A 16,484-nucleotide genomic window follows, 5' to 3' on the forward strand; every position below is an offset into this window, starting at 1 on the left:
AGGAGAAGTGGACCGGCTTGCGTCATCCAACGGCGCCGGCTAGGCGGGGAAGCGCTGCGCGGGCGGGGCGAGTGGGGTCTGCGTCATCCATCCGCGCCGGCGGCTTGGATCCCGAGGTGATGGAGGTAGAGCGGCTTATGGGGTCCCGTTAGCATAGTACCTGTACTCTTCTCTTCCCTTCTCTATTCTCGGCCACTACAGCAGTGCTCCGCGATGGTGGGCGCCAAGTATTAACGCAAGGAGGGAATATATTGTCGTTGGTAGCTAGTGACTGTTCACGTAGAGTGTATCCCAGCTGCTCCTTTCTGAGCTCTAGGAGTACGCCTGGGGGGTAGACACGCCGTCGTGTTTCTAACGGAAGCCAGAAGGGAAGAGCCTGAGGCCTTCTGCTATGCAAAGGCGGGGTATTTTGTTCGTTTTTCTGTGCATGAGCCATTCACGGGCCAAAGTAAGGCTGCGGAGACAGCCTTACTTAGACGAATTCAGGGATGATTTGGCGCCTGGCTTTGTGACTTTTGAACATATCCCCAAGACCCCCTCTCCTTTAGCGGTCTCCCTGCAGATCGAGTGGTCGAATTCGTGACCATCTCCATCACCCAGGTTCTCAAGTGAAATTTGTGAGTAAATAGTTTTAAGAATACTCTTTACATTTGTATGGAGACGTGCAGGCAATAAAGCTGTAACAGCCAGGTATTTGTGGCGCAGTGGTTAAGCGCTTGCCTGCCAATTGAAAGGTCAGCAGTTGGAACCTACTCAGAAGCCCCATGGGAGAAAGATGTGGCAGTCAGCTTCTGCAAAAATTTACAGCCTTGGAAACCGAATGGGCCAGATCTGCTCTGCCGTGTAGAATCGCCATGAGTTGAGGCTTTTGGTTTTAGAGCTGTTAAGCTCAGCCAGAATCGTGCAAACAAAAACGGCTGCTTTTTTTTAAAAATTGTGCTTTAGATGAAGGTTTACAGAACAAACTTCTCGTTAAACAGTTGGTACACGTTATTTTATGACACTGGTTAACAACCCCACGACATGTCAGCACTCCCCCTTCTGGACCTTGAGTTCCCTATTACCAGCTTTCCTGTCCCTTCCTGCCTTCTAGTCCTTGCCCCTGGGCTGGTGTGCCCCTTTGGTCTCATTTTGTTTTACATGCCTGTCTAATCTTTGGCTGAAGGGTGAACCTCAGGAGTGACTTCATGACTGAGCTAAAAGGGTGTCTGGGGGCCACACTCTTGGGGTTTCTCCAGTCTGTCAGGTCAGTAAGTCTGGGTTTTTTTTGTGAGTTAAAATTTTCTACATTTTTCCCAAGCTCTGTTGGGGAGCTCCGTTGTGATCCCTGTCAGAGCGGTCAGTGGTGGTAGCTGGGCACCATCTAGCTGTACTGGACTCAGTCTGGTAGAAGGCATAGTAGTTGTGGTCCATTAGTTCTTTGGACTAATCTTACCCTTGTGTCTTTAGTTTTCTTCATTCTCCCTTGCTCCTGAAGGGATGAGACCATTGGAGTATCCTAGATGATGGCTGCTACTTTTACTGCTTGTTCTGACTGTGGCCTTCCTCCCTTAAAGGATGTTTTATCTATGTAGTATACTCAGCAATATGTGAAGTGCTGTTTAACAAGAACTATCTCTACAGTTCACACTTGCAAATTAAGATTGTATTAGACATTTTAGCATGTTTCAGTAACAGTATAAAGCTAAATCACAAGGATCTCATTGATTGTATGACTAGATTGGTTCTATAGGGTTGCATTATGATAAAGATTGTATTCGTTTCCTCCCTTAAAAAAAAACTTTCCATCGAGTCAATTTCAAATCATAGTGACACTATCAGACATGTATAATCAATGGTAACAATAGCTACTATTTTTTGAGTTCTGTGTGCTAGATGGAAACTCTGATGGCATAATGGTTAAGTGCTATGGCTGCTAACCAAAAGGTCAGCAGTTCGAATCTGCCAGGTGCTCCTTGGAAACTCTACGGGGCAGTTCTACTCTGTCCTGTAGGGTTGCTATGAGTCGGAATCGACTCGACAACACTGGGTTTGGTTTTTTTTTTTGGCTATGTGCTAGATGCTTTTCAAGTATTATCTACAATTGCAACACTCCTGGAAGGTGGCAATATTTTGCACTATTTTACGGTTGAGAAAACTGAGGCTCCAACATGTTAAGTAACTTTTTCAAAGCAAGAAGGAAGGATTCACATTGAAATGTTCATAGCCCCTTAACTTGGTACATCAAAATAAGAGCCCCTAGTTCTGATTTTTTTGACCCAGAAAATTACTTTTTTGCAGGTTTATAAGATAATTTTAGTGTATTGTGGGGATAATTATAAGAATTTGGATTTTATTTGATTCTTCATGGAAAAGCAATGTGGTTTGCTGCTCTTTACATCATACAGGGAGTCAGAGGTATGCTTTTTGTCTGGTTTTTAATTCATTGCGCTTGATTTCCTGTTCTTCCCTCCCCCCATAAAAGAAAAACCAAAACCATTTAGTAGATTCTGACTCACAGTGACCCTATTGGACAGAGTAGCACTGCCCCATAAGGTTTCCAAGGCTGTAATCTTTATGGATTGGGCAGCATTTCATTCTGCTGTACATAGGGTTGCTGTGCGTTGGAACCAACTTGACAGCACCCAACAGCAACAGCAGTCTTTATGGAAGGAGACTGCCACATCTTTCTCCCACAGAGAAAGTGGCCGGTGGGTTTGAACTGCCAGCCTTTTGGTAGCAGCCCAGCACTTGAACCACTGTACCATGAGGGCTCCTTTCTGCTCTCCCACTCCTCGTGAAATGTTGATGATTTTGATAACTCTGGAGCAGTAAAGGAATACTGAAAGGAATAATGTCTATTCTTAAGACTCGTTGAGCTTTTGTGAACTCATGTTTTAAGTGTTATGATCAGTAAAATAATTTTAAATTTTTAAACGTTTATCTTTTATTTGAAAATATTTGTGTAAATTTTATCTTCACTTGCATAGCTCTTGTGATATCCAGAAGGGGTGTTAACATTGGCTGTTCCTGGGTACATTCTGTATTTAAAAAAGAATTTTTTTGTGACTTAAATATATAGTTAATATTGCTTTGTTTTTCTTTCCTGGTAAATCGTGTCTTTTATGTCTCATATTTCAGATGTTAACAGGGGATGCTATTACTACTTGTCTTTCTCCCTCCGTGTATGATATGATCTGTAAACTTGGGTTTGAAGTCATAGAAAATCGTGATATCAATAGCATTGTAACTGAAAATGGCGAAGTTTGCTGGAAAACAATCACAGAATGTCTGAGTTATACAGAATCAGGTTGGTACTTTCTTTGTGCCCCAAACATCAGTCAGTACATGTAAAATGCCCATTTTGACCATTACTTCTTTTTGTTAGAGGCTGTTTTAATGTAGGCCTAGCTCAAAAGAGAAAGGGAGTGTTACAGATTAAATTTTGTCTCCCAAAATACCTGTTGTAAATCCTAACCTCTATGCTGTGGTTATAATTCCATTTGGGAATGGGTTTTCTTTGTTATGTTGACAAGGGAGGATTAGTATAGAGTATACTGTGAGTCAATCTCTTTTGAGATATAAAAGAGATTAAACAAGTGAGCAGAGCAGAAATGGGGAAAGAGAGATGCCAAGCCACATGAAGATCACCCAGGAGCAGAAACTCAGAAGAGGCAAGAACCTTCCCCCAGGGCCAACAGAGAGAAAGCCTTCCCCTAGAGCCGGCATTCTGAATTTGGACTTCTGGCTTCCTAAACTGTGAGAAAATAAATTTCTGTTTGTTAAAGCCATCCATTTATGATATTTCTGTTACAGCAGCACTAGATGACTAAGACGGGGAGTCAGCGTGCAAAGAGGGGGAGTGAGTCCAGAGGGGCACACAAGAGTTCGTGGGAACCCACACCTGTGAAATATCTAGAAAAGGCAAATCCACTGAGATAAAAGAAGATTGGCAGTTACCAGGGGAGTGGAGAGTTAGAAAAAAAGATTAATGTATTGTGAATGGGCTCATATGTCAATAATATTTATCACAACAGTTTTTTAAAAAAACGTTAATAGGAAGCTAGGCTTAGAAAACCTTTGCATGAGAAGCAGGGTGAGGAGGTGGTGAGGGGCCAATGGACATGTCCGTGCCGCCTGTCTCAGGGCCTAGAGACGGTTCTCCAGGCCGGTTGTCCAGACGGAGACAGGAAAGAGAGGGAAGAAGAAAATAGGAGTCATATGAATTAAGGGCATAACATGAACAGTAGCATGTCGTACAGTCATTTTACATGTCTTCCAGGCACACGTATACATTTTTTGGAGCAGGGATAGGGATTGGGAAATTTAATAATAGAAAAATTACAAATGAACAGACTTTAGGAATTTATAAGACAGATATTCTTGCACATATCAAAGTGGTGATGGTGCATTGCAGTGTTGTTTATAGTAGCAAAAAAGAAAAAAATTAGGAAACAATGAGATACCTAGCAGTAGGATTCACCGACCTAAACCCACTGCTGTTGAGTTGATTCCTACTCATAGCAACCCTACAGAACAGAGTAGAACTGCCCCATAGAGTTTCCAAGGCTGTAATCTTTATGGAAACAGACTGCCACCTCTTTCTCCTGTGGAACGGCTGGTGGGTTCGAACCACTGACCTTTTGGTTAGCAGCTGAGCACTTTAATCACTGTGCCACCAGGGCTTATGCAGTAGGATCAGTTAAATAATGATCAGTTCATACATGGAATACTGTACATTGGTTAAAAAAACAATGAGGAAGTTCATCTTTCTGATACAGAAATATCTCTAAGCTATATTAAGTGAAAAATAGGAGGGGCATTATGTATTCGTATCTCCTCATGTATATATATAAATGGAAACCCTGGTGGCACACTGGTTAAGAGCTATGGTTGGTAATCACAGGGCGGGCCATTCAAATCACCAGGTGCTCCTTGGAAAGCAGTTCTGCTCTGTCCTATAGGGTCACTATGAGTCAGAATCGCCTTGATGGCAATGGGTTTCATTTTGGTTTTATATATAAGTGTTTCAAAATACACTCAAGATATTAATAGTAGTAGTTGCAATAGGAAGGAGATTCCTGTGGCTGAGAGGGAGACTTCCACCTTTTGTATTTCTTGATTATGAACCATGTGAATTCTTACGCCCAACCTTGTAGAAAATTAATCAAGAAAATATATTAATATGATTAACATGCTCTAAAATAATGTCATTAGAAGTCTTACTGTCTAATAACGTTAAGTAAAAAAAAAATCAGGTTACGATATCAAGTATACATTATAAACTTGATTAAGCTTATACACAGGGAAAGAAATTAAAGAAAATTCACATTTGAACCTTTGTGTATTTTCCAGACTCTCTACAGATATAGTACATTTTTCTTTTATAATCACGTAAGGGTTTTGAAAATTATTTCCAAAAGTTCAGTAGTATATTTGTTACATATTGCATGTTCAACTATCAGCTGATTATTGGTTTTGTGGCAATTTTACAATTATGTATTAAAACACTTTTTTTTTGATGGTATAGGTATTTTTTCATCATATGATAATAGCTGAGTCCTAAAAGTTGTTTTTTCATCCTACAAGACAAAAACCTGGATTACCGGGGAAGTGTGCGACAGCTGGGTCCCCTGTGTGAAGCCGTCCATCTGCACTTTTCATCTCTGACCAAGGCAGAGTTTGAAATTCGCTATGCATCGTGGTTCCAGTGGACAAACTTCCCAGAGGTGTGGCTTTGAACGTTCTTTAGGAATCAAGGATAAGGAGCCCTTACTAGTCACTGGTTTTAAAGGGACTGCCTCCCTCCCCTGGGCCTTAAAACCATGAAGTCTTGAGGGTTGCAAGAGAGGCTTCAGCTGTTATCCAGAGTTCCCAAAGCCTGGGCCAAGAAACCCCAGCTTTGAACAAAAGGCATTTTGATGCCCTGGTGGGGCAACAGTTAATCACTCAGCTGCTAACTGAAAGGTTGGCAGTTCAAGCCCACGCAGCAGCTCCGAGGGAGAAAAGACCTGGCGATCTGCTCCCATAAAGATTACAGCCTCGGAAACCCTATGGGGCAGTTCTTCTCTTTCACATGGGGTTGCTATCAGTTGGAACGTACTTGACGGCACCCAACAGCAACATTGTAGGTTTAGGGGCTGGGAGGTAGTCTTGGTACACAGGTGCTTACCCAGGGACAGGAGAAAAATCGACCACTCCAGCATAAAGCAGACTTTCTGGGGAGAGAGTAAGGTTTTCTTGGGAAGTGGGCCTAGGAGACCAGGGGTGGGGATTCTTGGCTTGTTAAGGGTGGATTGAAGGGAGTAATTTGGGCCAAGCCTAAATCTTGGCTTGCTTTGCTCATTGGTTGGTTTTTCACCATTTTGTCTGGCACACTAAGTAAGCAAATAGAACGGTAACTATACTGAGTCTAATTCTAAAACACATTGAATTTCCCCTTTTGGAGTGGAGGGACCATAGTACCTCCCTTTGCATAGCTCTTTGAAGTGGTGGTTTACCTGCTTTATGTTTATCTAATTTTAAGAACTATTCTGCATCAAAATGGGAAATAAAATTTACATCAGGATATTTGACTTTTTAATTTACATTTATGCCAGATTTATTGATTTCAATAAATATTTAAATTTCAAAGAACTCCTTAGAGCTTAATTTTTTCTTTTCTTTTTTTTTTTTTTTATCTTTTAGGTAATGTTTTATTTATATAGAAAGTGTTTACCTATGCCAAACTAAAAAAATCAAATGTGCCAGTTGAAACCTTTAGAGGTTTGGATTTCATTTAATACTATTGTTAGTTTGAGAAATGTGTCTTTGTAGCACAAAATCTAACATATACCTTATTCTGAACAGTTATTTCCTGAAATATTTGACACCTTGGAAAGTCTGCAGTCTACTGCTATTTCTCTCAGCCTGACGAAGCTCACGTCATGTCTGGAACGAGCTTTGGGTGATGTAAGTGTTAGAACGCCTTTGGTTTGTTCCATTCAGTTATTTGAATTAATGCTAAAATGTTTTGCAGGCACACTTAGGTTTCTTGATTTTAACTATTGTTTTCCTACAAAATACAGCCATTTGACACAGAACTTTAATGTATTTGTTTTTGGATGACTTTGAAATCAAAACATTGGCACCTAAGTCTTCCCCCTCCCGCTCTGACACAAACAGTTGCTTTATGGATAAGGTTCCTTCTTAAGTTAATTGGCTCATTATAATGCAACTGTTGTAACAATTTCGATTGAATTTTAGGTGTTCCTGCTGGTTGGGAAGGAATGCCCCTTTCTCCTGAGAGATCTACTCGCATCCAGTGAACTTGCCCAAGTCTTTGGGCAGCCTGTGGTAAGCCTGTTCATCAAAAACTTATTGAGCGAAAGCAACACGGGCCCTGGTGGTGCAGTGGTTCAAGCACTCAGCATCTAACCAAAAGGTCAATGGTTCAAACCCACCAGCCGCTCTGTGGAAGAAAGAGGTGGCAGTCTGCATCTGTAAAGATTACAGCCTTGGAAACCCTATGAGGTGGTTCTACTCTGTCCTATGGGTCGCTATGAGTTGGAATTGACTCGATGGTAGTGAGTTTGGTCTTTGAAGAGCAACACAAAACAATTGAAATTATCTGTACTCTTGTTGCTCCAACATCAGCGTGGCCGTAGGAAAAATATAATTGTATCGGTGATTCAAATAATTCTCCTCTGCCACTTGCCCATGTGAAACTGTCCCTCTTTTGGCCGCCTCTCACCGTTCCCAAATCTTAGGTTGAGGCGCATTATGTACCCGAAGGGGACACTTTGACACACGTTGCTTTGACCAATTATGTGGTAATAATTAGAACACTAACTTGGTCGAGAATAAAATTTTCAACACTTCAACAATGGTAATAATTAGAACACTAACTTGGTCGAGAATAAAATTTTCAACACTTCAACAGACTGATATTACAGTTTTATTCTGAAATAGCAATATTTTTAACATGAGGGAAATGATGTCCTTTGCAAATGTTTAAACTTAGGGTGAATAAAAAAAAATTAGGTATCGATTAAAAACATGCAAGGAGGTCCATACTTTATCAGAACCTTCTAGAAGGCATAGGATCGAGCAAGTCTGAGACTCCTGAGTGACGTCTAGTTTCGGAGTGAGGCTGGGCAAGTCAGAGAAGAGGCCTACAGTGGTCTCTCAGAAGGCTGAGCTGGTCAGGCCAGTCAGTGCTGGGCTCGTTATTTTTCAGTGAGAAGTCTGCTTTCGGTGATGCTTGCCCACTTTTCATTGTGGCTTCTCACCTCTGGTCACTTGGAAGGTAGTTTTCTTTCACAGAGAACATGGCATGAAGGTAAGGTACAAAGTTTTTGTCGGGACACTGAATTCTTAAGCAGATTTGGTTTGTTCTTTGTTGTCTGCTGTTTGCGATTAGCCTTTTTTCCTGTCTGTAGCCACTTTTTAGTCCCCGATGGTTTTACTTGGCCACTGGCAACTGTGTTTCTGATTGTCCAGATGGCATGAACAAAGTGTATTAGAGTAACGTGGGAGCAAATGCTTCTGAGATGGCATTGCAGAACTGATGTTAGGCCTTCTTAAGTTGAGAGGAAACGTTGCTCTGATTTCTGCCTGCTGGACCTGCCCTTTGAGGGAAGCTCAGAACACCTCTGTTTCCTCTTCTCAGAAGCAGTCTTTCATACCTGAAGGCAGGTTTTGTTTCCTTCCCTGAGTCTCCTGGAGGCCCTGTTGGTCTTCCTCAAGTGACAGTCTTGAATTTTCTTAGTCTCTGCATAGCTGCCAGTTTTTTTTTAGTGTATAATGGTGCTCAGAGCCTGGAAGTAGCTCCCAGGGACCGGTCTGGTTATTGCAGTCCATGCCGGAGGGTCCCTGTAATAGGTGTGTTCTCCTCGTTGTAGAGGCAGTTACTGCTGTGCGTAAGCTGATCTAGGGCCAGCCCAGGACCATGGCCCGAGCACCTGTGAGCCCTGCTGTCCTCGATCTTAGCTCACAAGCACACACTGCTTCATGCTGAGTTTCTGTTTATCGTTTCTGTTGCATTGTATTTGGACGTCAGGCACGTTGGATGTGTGGCGTTGAAGCAGTGCTGCCAGGCCAGATCCATCTCCCTTCTGTCAGCTCCCTGACTGGGGTTCCCTATGCTCACTCAGAATTTGCTCAACTACGCAGTGGAAACGATAGTGTCTTCTGTATAGGTTGTTTTGAGGATAAATGAGTCACTGAACGCATGTAAAATGTGTCTGGCTGCTGTTGAATGCTCAGTACGGGTCAGTTTTATTATTTTTATGTACGAGCCAAAACTATTAGTTCTGTTAGTTCTAAAGCAGAATGAAAATCTTACCTTAGCGTTACATTGGTTTGTTCAGTCAATACTTAGTAATTGTTTAATAATTTGTCACCTTTAACCAATCAGATGAATGTACTGAAAGTATTCGTCGGCTCTCCGTCTGGACTCAATCTGCGCAATGTCTTGTGGCATGGGTTTGCAGCCCCTCAGGAGATTCCTCCAAAGTAAGCTGCCAGTGAAGTAATTTTCCTTTTTTTGATTTACAGAGGAGTTTGCTTATCTTGAATTTCACAACAGAAAGGTGTATTCTGAAGAAGTGAGAGTTTTGAGACAGGGCTTTGCAGATAAAATTGAATGTCAATGGCAGAGTGAATGGGGTAGTGATGGGCTGTGGCTTTACTGGCTGACCCACAAAGACCCTTCAGAAGGAAGCGGTGATGTTCAAGGGCCATGGGTGAGAGGAAGAGAAGCAGGCTTCAGCTCCAGAGTTAACTGAGATTCTGTGGTCCTCCCAACCACTGACAGGCTTAATTCCTACATCGGGGGTAGGTGAGTTCCACAATTTAATGGTGTTTTAAAGTGAAGCTTTTTATATGCATGGCTGAGTTTGTTTTTATAACAGACCTCTGCTGTACTTTCCTCTAGGTACTGTTCAATGATGGTATTGTTGACAGCAGGATTGGGTCAGCTCCTGAAAAGTTTCATCCAACAAACAAAACGCACATTGTCACATCGGTCTTCCGTGACTCTCACAAACTCAGAGGATTTGATCGTTTTTCCTGGCAAGTCCCTCATTTCACGTTTTACCAGCTCATAGAGCTTCCTAACTGAATTTGTAAACTCACTAAGTAGCATTAAGACTTGAACTCCTGAGTTGGAATAAAGTATTCTCAAGTGGAGAGGTGGTTTGGAAATTGGCTGAAGATCTTTTTAAATGTGACCACATGGAGCCTTACCTGTTCCTCCAAATTCCCAGGGATGTGGGAGTTGTTGAGAGTCACGCTCTGAACTGATGCTAGTGGTAGAGTTTCTTTGTCCCTCAGATGTGCTGACGTGGACAGTGGTTCAGGACCGTCTTATAATGTGCTTTCCCTTCTCGTTTCACCTCTTGGAACTTCGTACTTGTGGCCAAAAGTGCCTCTAGTTTAAAGAATCTTCTATATTTTCTGAAAAGATATGGTGCTCTGACTGGTTCGTGTGCTCAACTGGTTGACCTGGAATGCTCCTAGTCAGAATTGTTGCAGCCTCGGTCTCTGAAGAGATGCAGTTATCCTCATCCCCTTGTTCACTTCCCCAAGGTCCCCCAAGCTGATTCTAGCTCAGAGCAGCCTTCCCCTTATGGCACCTCGTGTGGGCGTCAGACAGGATGGGCTGCCGTTCACCTCTACAGAGTCAGTCGGTGACAGTGTCGTCCCAGGGTGTGCAGATCTCTCAGCTCTGTGCCATCGCTTATAAAGGTGCTTTGCTGTTCTGCAGGTGTTACTGAGGAGGCACTGTCAGTATTGGAAGAAGCGATGAAGAAATCCACTTTTATATTAAAATCAATGCTACCGTACTGGGAGGTTGCAGTCTTCAAGTTCAGGTCCCACAGGTAATGGAAGGGTGCCATTGCACAGCGTTGTTGCCGTCAGAGCCAGTCCTCCTTGAAGCCCTTGACAACCCAGATTTTTTTGCTATTGGAATAGCAGTGGGGATGACTCAGGAATCAGCAAGAGCATGAGAAGGCATCAAATAGTCAATAAAAAAGTCTTGAAATTGTGATTTAAGTGTTCCATATACATGTCAACTTGTCAGTATGGTGAATATATGTAATTATTTTTGAGAATCAACTTTTTTTTTTTTTTTATGTTCTTAACCATAAGTGGAACATTGTGTCCATTGTTAAGAATTCAAAAACAAAGTCATGTTTGTCTTTATGGAATTATGTTCCCTCAGAAGCAAAACAAACACACCTATTATAGACCCCAGTGAGTCTAATGCATTGTTTGTAATTCCTTTGAGGTTACATTTTTTTGGATGCATTTGTTTTATTCTTTGAAAACCACTGAATCCCTGGTATTTGAGTACTTTTTTGTACTTATTATCTGATTTAAGACTCTGAAACTTGCTGGTTAAATGTAGAGTAGCTAAAGCAAAAGGAAGAAATGATGAATTAAAAGAGCTGACCAGAAGATTTCAAAGGGTGGTTCCAGAAGACAAAGTAACGTATCATAATGAAACACGGAAAGACTTGGAGTCAGAAAACCAAAAGGGAAGAACATGCTGAACGTTTCTCAAACTGAAAGAACTGAAGAGAAAATTCAAGCCCAGAGTTGCAATATTGAAGGATTCTGTGGGCAAAAAATTGAACAGTGCAGGAAGCATCAAAAACAGATGGAAGGAATACAGAGAGTCACTATACAGAAAAGAATTGGTTGACATTCAGCCATTTCAGGGGGCAGCATATGATGAATTGATGGTGCTGAAGGAAGAAGTCCAAGCTGCACTGAAAATACTTGTGAAAAACAAGGCTCCAGAAATTGCCAGAATACCAGTTGAGATGTTTCAACAACTGGATGCAATGCTGGAGGCTCTCATTCATCTGTGCCAAGAAATTTGGAAGACAGCTACTTGGTAGCCAACTGATTGGAAGAGACCCATATTTGTGCCCATTCCCAAGAAAGGTGATCCAACAGAGTACAGAAATTACCAAACAGTATCATTAATATCACATACAAGTAAAATTATGCTGAAGATAGTTCAAAAATGGTTGCAGCAGTATATTGACAGGGAGCTGCCAGAAATTCAGGCCGGATTCAGAAGACGATATAGAACCAGGGGTATCGTTGCTGATGTCAGATGAATCATGGCTGAAAGCAGAGACTACCAGAAGGGTGTTTATCTGTGTTTTATTGACTATGCAAAGGCATTCCACGGTGTGGATCATAACAAATTATGGATAACATTGCAAAAAATAGGAATTCCAGAACACTTAATAGCACTTAACGAGGAACCTGTGCATAGATCAAGAGGCAATCATTCCAGTAGAACAAGGGGATACTGAGTGGTTTAAAGTCAGGAAAGGCGTGCATCAAGGTTGTATCCTTTCATTCAATCTGTATGCTGAGCAAGTAATCCGAGAAAGTGGACTGTATGAAGAATGGGACGTCAGGATTGGAGGAATGCTCATTAACAACCTGCATTATGCAGATGAGACAACCATGCTTGCTGAAAGAAGACTTGAAGCACTTACTGATGAAGATGAAAGACCACAGCCTTCAGTGTGGATTACACCTCAAAATAAAAGAAAAATCCTTACAACTGGACCAATAAGCAACATCATGATAAACAGAGAAAAGATAGACGTTGTCAAGGACTTCATTTTATTTAAATCCGCAGTCAACACCCATGGAAGCTGCAGTCAGGAAATCAAAGGACATATTGCATTGGGCAAATCTGCTGCAAAAGACTTCTTTAAAGTGTTAAAAAGCAAAGATGTCACCTTGAAGACTAAGGTGCACCTGACGCAAGCCATGGCGCTTTCAATCTCATCATATGCATGTGAAAGCTGGACAGTGAATAAGGAAGACCAAAGAAGGACTCACGCCTTTGAACTGTGTTGGGAAAGAATATCAAATATACCATGGACTGCCAGAAGAATGAGCAGATCTGCTTTGGAAGACATACAACCAGAATCCTTCTCAGAAGCAAGGACGGCAAGACCTCGTCTCACATACTTTGGACATACTGTCGGGAGAGATCAGTCCCTGGAGAAGGACATCATGGTTTGTAAAGTAGAAGATCAGCGAAAAAGAAGACGACCTTCAATGAGGTGGATTGACACAGTAGCTGCAACAGTAGGCTCAAACATAGCAAAGATTGTGAGGATGGTGCAGGGCCCGGCAGTGTTTCATTCTGTTGCACACAGGGTCACTATGCGTCAGAACTGACTTGATGGCACATAGAAACAACGTTATTTGATTTGGTGAAACAAATTAAGCAGATCTTTGATGACATTTTATTCTACCAGAGCTGCTTTAAAACGGCTTATCCAACATTGAAATGCACGATGGACTATAGTTTTAAAACCGCTTGTCTAATGAGATTCTGTTTTTATTTTGAATCTTGTATAAGCAAGTAATGTAGCATCTCCTTATTTTTAATCTCATATTAGTAACATCTGGTCTAAGGGGCCATGGTAGCTCAGGTGGTAGAGTTCTTACCTGCCATGCAGATCCGGTTTGGATTGCTGGTCAGTGCACATTGTTCACAGACTCCACCACCGTCTGTCGTTGGAGGCTTGCACGTTGCCGTGATGCTGAACAAACCTCAGCAGAGCTTCCAGATTAAAACAGACAAGGAAGAAAGGCCTGATAGTCTATTTCCGAAAATCAGCCAATGAGAACTTCGTAGATCATAGTGGTCCGATCCCATTGTGGGGCTGCCATGAGTTTGGGGACCGACTGGATGACAACTAGCAACAACAGCAAATATCTGGTTTGCAGTCTAGTTACTGAGAATCTGATGCCAGTATTTATTTTTAAATGTGGAGTTTTGCCTATTTGTGCTGCAATTTCTCAGGTTTGCAGACTGTGTTATACTGTTGTTGACACAACTAGAAGCTGGACTTAGAGGAGCTTTTGCCACAGTCAACAAGTGTCCACAGAGACTCCTGACGGCCGAGGTACACACGCTTCTGTCTGGTGGGGAGTTTTGTCATGGGATTGCTGGTTTGCTGTGGCTAATTAAAAGTTTATGTGTTTTGTTTGTTTACAGTTAGACTGAATTTTTTTTTAGCTAAGAACTTTCTTTAGAAGGCTTGACTTTTTTTGTGACTTCCTGTTGTATTTATTTTATGGGGGTTATTATCTGTGTTTGCTTTTGATAGTTGTATAATATCTTCTAGTAGTCTTTTAAAGTTAATAATGTCATAAAAGCACTTATTTTTCTTTTTAGCCATAATTAGTGGTGCATCATTTTAACCAAGTGAGACTATTCGTAGTCTGCAGCATTAGATGTTTGGGAACAAAAGTACCGCTTTCTGCCTGTGAGCGTGTGACCCTGTCTCTCCGTTACATGTGGGGCAGCGTGACACAGAGAACGACCCTGGCTCTGGAGCCTCGGGAGACCTGGGCTGACTCCTAGCTCTGCCCCTTGTGCTGCGCTTGGCATTGAAACAGTAATTAAATGCTCTGAGTTTTGGTTTACTCCTCTTAGAGATGGGGTAGTAACACTTTCCACGAGAGTTGTAGGATTTACAGATAGTTCGTATAAAACACCTGGTGCAGTGCCTGCTGTACAGTAGACAGTGGTGGCCGTTTCATGTCACGTTTCTTCAACTTTATTCCCCCACTGCTGTTTCAGGGGTTATGAGTGAGCTCCTAGTGGTGGTGTCAGAGCTAACGCTCTCAGCCGGTTTCCACCCTGCTACCTTCTCAGGCCTCTGGACACTGTCCCCTATCCCCTGCTTCTCCACACTTCTCGGCTTCCATAGCCCCTTGCTCTGTCCCTCTGTAACAGTCATGGTTGGTGACAGAAGCCCAGCGTACCCGTGACACATGTAAGACATAACCTGAGTAGTCCAGAGCTGAGATGGCCGCTCCAGCCACCAGGCTCTCAGGCCCCTTCCCCTCCGTGGCCTTCCCTCTTCAAAAGATGTCTTGTCCCTCATGGCTTATGCTGACCGCTCCAGCTATCACATCTGCGTTCCAGACCAGCAGGAAGAGAAAAGGAAAAGTGCACACCCCACCCTGCATCTCATTTCCTTCACTCGTTCAGCTTCATCTTTTTACCATATATAGGTATTCTTCAGAATTCTGTTCTTAACCCTGTTCTTTCTTTATATTTTCTTCCTGGGAGATCTCACATGATCCTGTGCCTTAAATTGTCACCTCTGTGGGTACACTAACAACTAGAAAGTATTTTGAATCTAATGACAGTGGAAGCCCAGCACATCAGGAGTGGAGGGACGCAGCTGGAGGCAGTGCGATGAGGGCAGCCCAGGGCCTTGGTCCAGCAATTCCTGGCCTCATATCCCACCCATGGCCTTGGTCCAGCAACTCCCAATCTCATCTCCCACCTGTGGCCTTGGTCTGGTGACTCCCAGCCTCATCTCCCCCCCGTGGCCTTGGTCCGATGACTCCCGGCCTCATCTCCCACCTGTGGCCTTGGTCCGGCGACTCCCAACCTCATCTCTCACCTGTGGCCTTGGTCCAGTGACTCCCAGCCTCTTCTCCCACCCGTGGCCTTGGTCTGGTGACTCCGAACCTCATCTCCCACCTGTGGCCTTGGTCCGGCGGCTCCTGGCCTCATCTCCCACCCATGGCCTTGGTCCGGTGACTCCAGGCCTCACCTCCCACCCGTGGCCTTGGTTCAGTGACTCCCGGCCTCACCTCCCACCCGTGGCCTTGGTCTGGCGACTCCCAACCTCATCTCCCACCTGTGGCCTTGGTCTTGTGACTCCTAGCCTCGCCTCCCACCCATGGCCTTGGTCTGGTGACTCCAGGCCTCATCTCCCCACCGCGGCCTTGGTCTGGTGACTCCCGGCCTCACCTCTCACCCGTGGCCTTGGTCCAGCGACTCGTGGCCTCACCTCCCACCCATGGCCTTGGTCCAGCGACCTCCAGCCTCACCTCCCACCTGTGGCCTTGGTCCAGTGACTCCCGGCCTCACCTCCCACCCATGGCCTTGGTCCGGTGACTCCCGGCCTTGCCCCCCACCCGTGGCCTTGGTCTGGTGACTCCCGTCCTTGCCTCCCACCAATGTTCTCATCTCCAGGGCTAGGTGTACACCTTTGCCCAGTGTCTTCATATGCATCTCCCCACCCCCGCAAAACATCTCAAATTTGCTTTCCTTCAAAACAGCATGTTTTCCTCCTACAGACCTCCTCTCTAATCTTCTTTTTCTTACCATCGCCCTCTTGTCACTGTGGCACCAATTTTTCCTTCTCCCTGCACTTCGTCCTCCACATCCACTCTGTCACCCACTTTTGATGTGGGCTGTTTCAGAGGCTTTTTGAGTTAAAACAAGTTGCTCTGGGTTTCACTTGTAGAAAGTGTTAAAGTTGAGGTTAGAATTTGAGGCAGCCTGACCCCAGGGCCTGCGTTTTCAAACCCTGCCAATTCCATCGAGGAGCATGTAGAGCAGAGGCCCTTAGCTAGAGAAAATGCTGATGCCTGCGCCGTCCACACAGATGCCAGTTGTTGGTAGGAACGTTCTGTTGTGTAAGAAGTTGTAGGGTCATAAATTCTGGAAA

General features: G+C 43.5%; 1 protein-coding gene across 6 annotated transcripts in view; it reads left to right on the plus strand.

Annotated features, from left to right (window-relative positions):
* The first annotated feature begins 59 nt into the window (after positions 1-59).
* ERMARD (ER membrane associated RNA degradation) overlaps positions 60-16,484 on the plus strand; it is a 37,172-nt gene continuing 20,747 nt past the window's right edge. The window contains exons 1-10 of one of the 6 annotated variants that reach the window (XM_049905920.1): positions 97-125; positions 2,281-2,397; positions 3,121-3,289; positions 5,569-5,708; positions 6,829-6,930; positions 7,225-7,314; positions 9,377-9,474; positions 9,896-10,032; positions 10,727-10,841; positions 13,811-13,913. In XM_049905920.1, the coding sequence (XP_049761877.1) occupies positions 2,347-2,397; positions 3,121-3,289; positions 5,569-5,708; positions 6,829-6,930; positions 7,225-7,314; positions 9,377-9,474; positions 9,896-10,032; positions 10,727-10,841; positions 13,811-13,913 (1,005 nt within the window). In that variant the 5' untranslated portion in view covers positions 97-125; positions 2,281-2,346. Of the gene's footprint in view, positions 618-2,280; positions 2,398-3,120; positions 3,290-5,568; positions 5,709-6,828; positions 6,931-7,224; positions 7,315-9,376; positions 9,475-9,895; positions 10,033-10,726; positions 10,842-13,810; positions 13,914-16,484 lie in introns of all 6 variants that reach the window. The other 5 variants (XM_049905961.1, XM_049905950.1, XM_049905929.1 and 2 more) reach the window with 5 other exon arrangements.

The sequence above is a fragment of the Elephas maximus genome, chromosome 1 (genome assembly GCF_024166365.1).
Source record: "Elephas maximus indicus isolate mEleMax1 chromosome 1, mEleMax1 primary haplotype, whole genome shotgun sequence".
Taxonomy (NCBI): Eukaryota; Metazoa; Chordata; class Mammalia; order Proboscidea; family Elephantidae; genus Elephas; species Elephas maximus.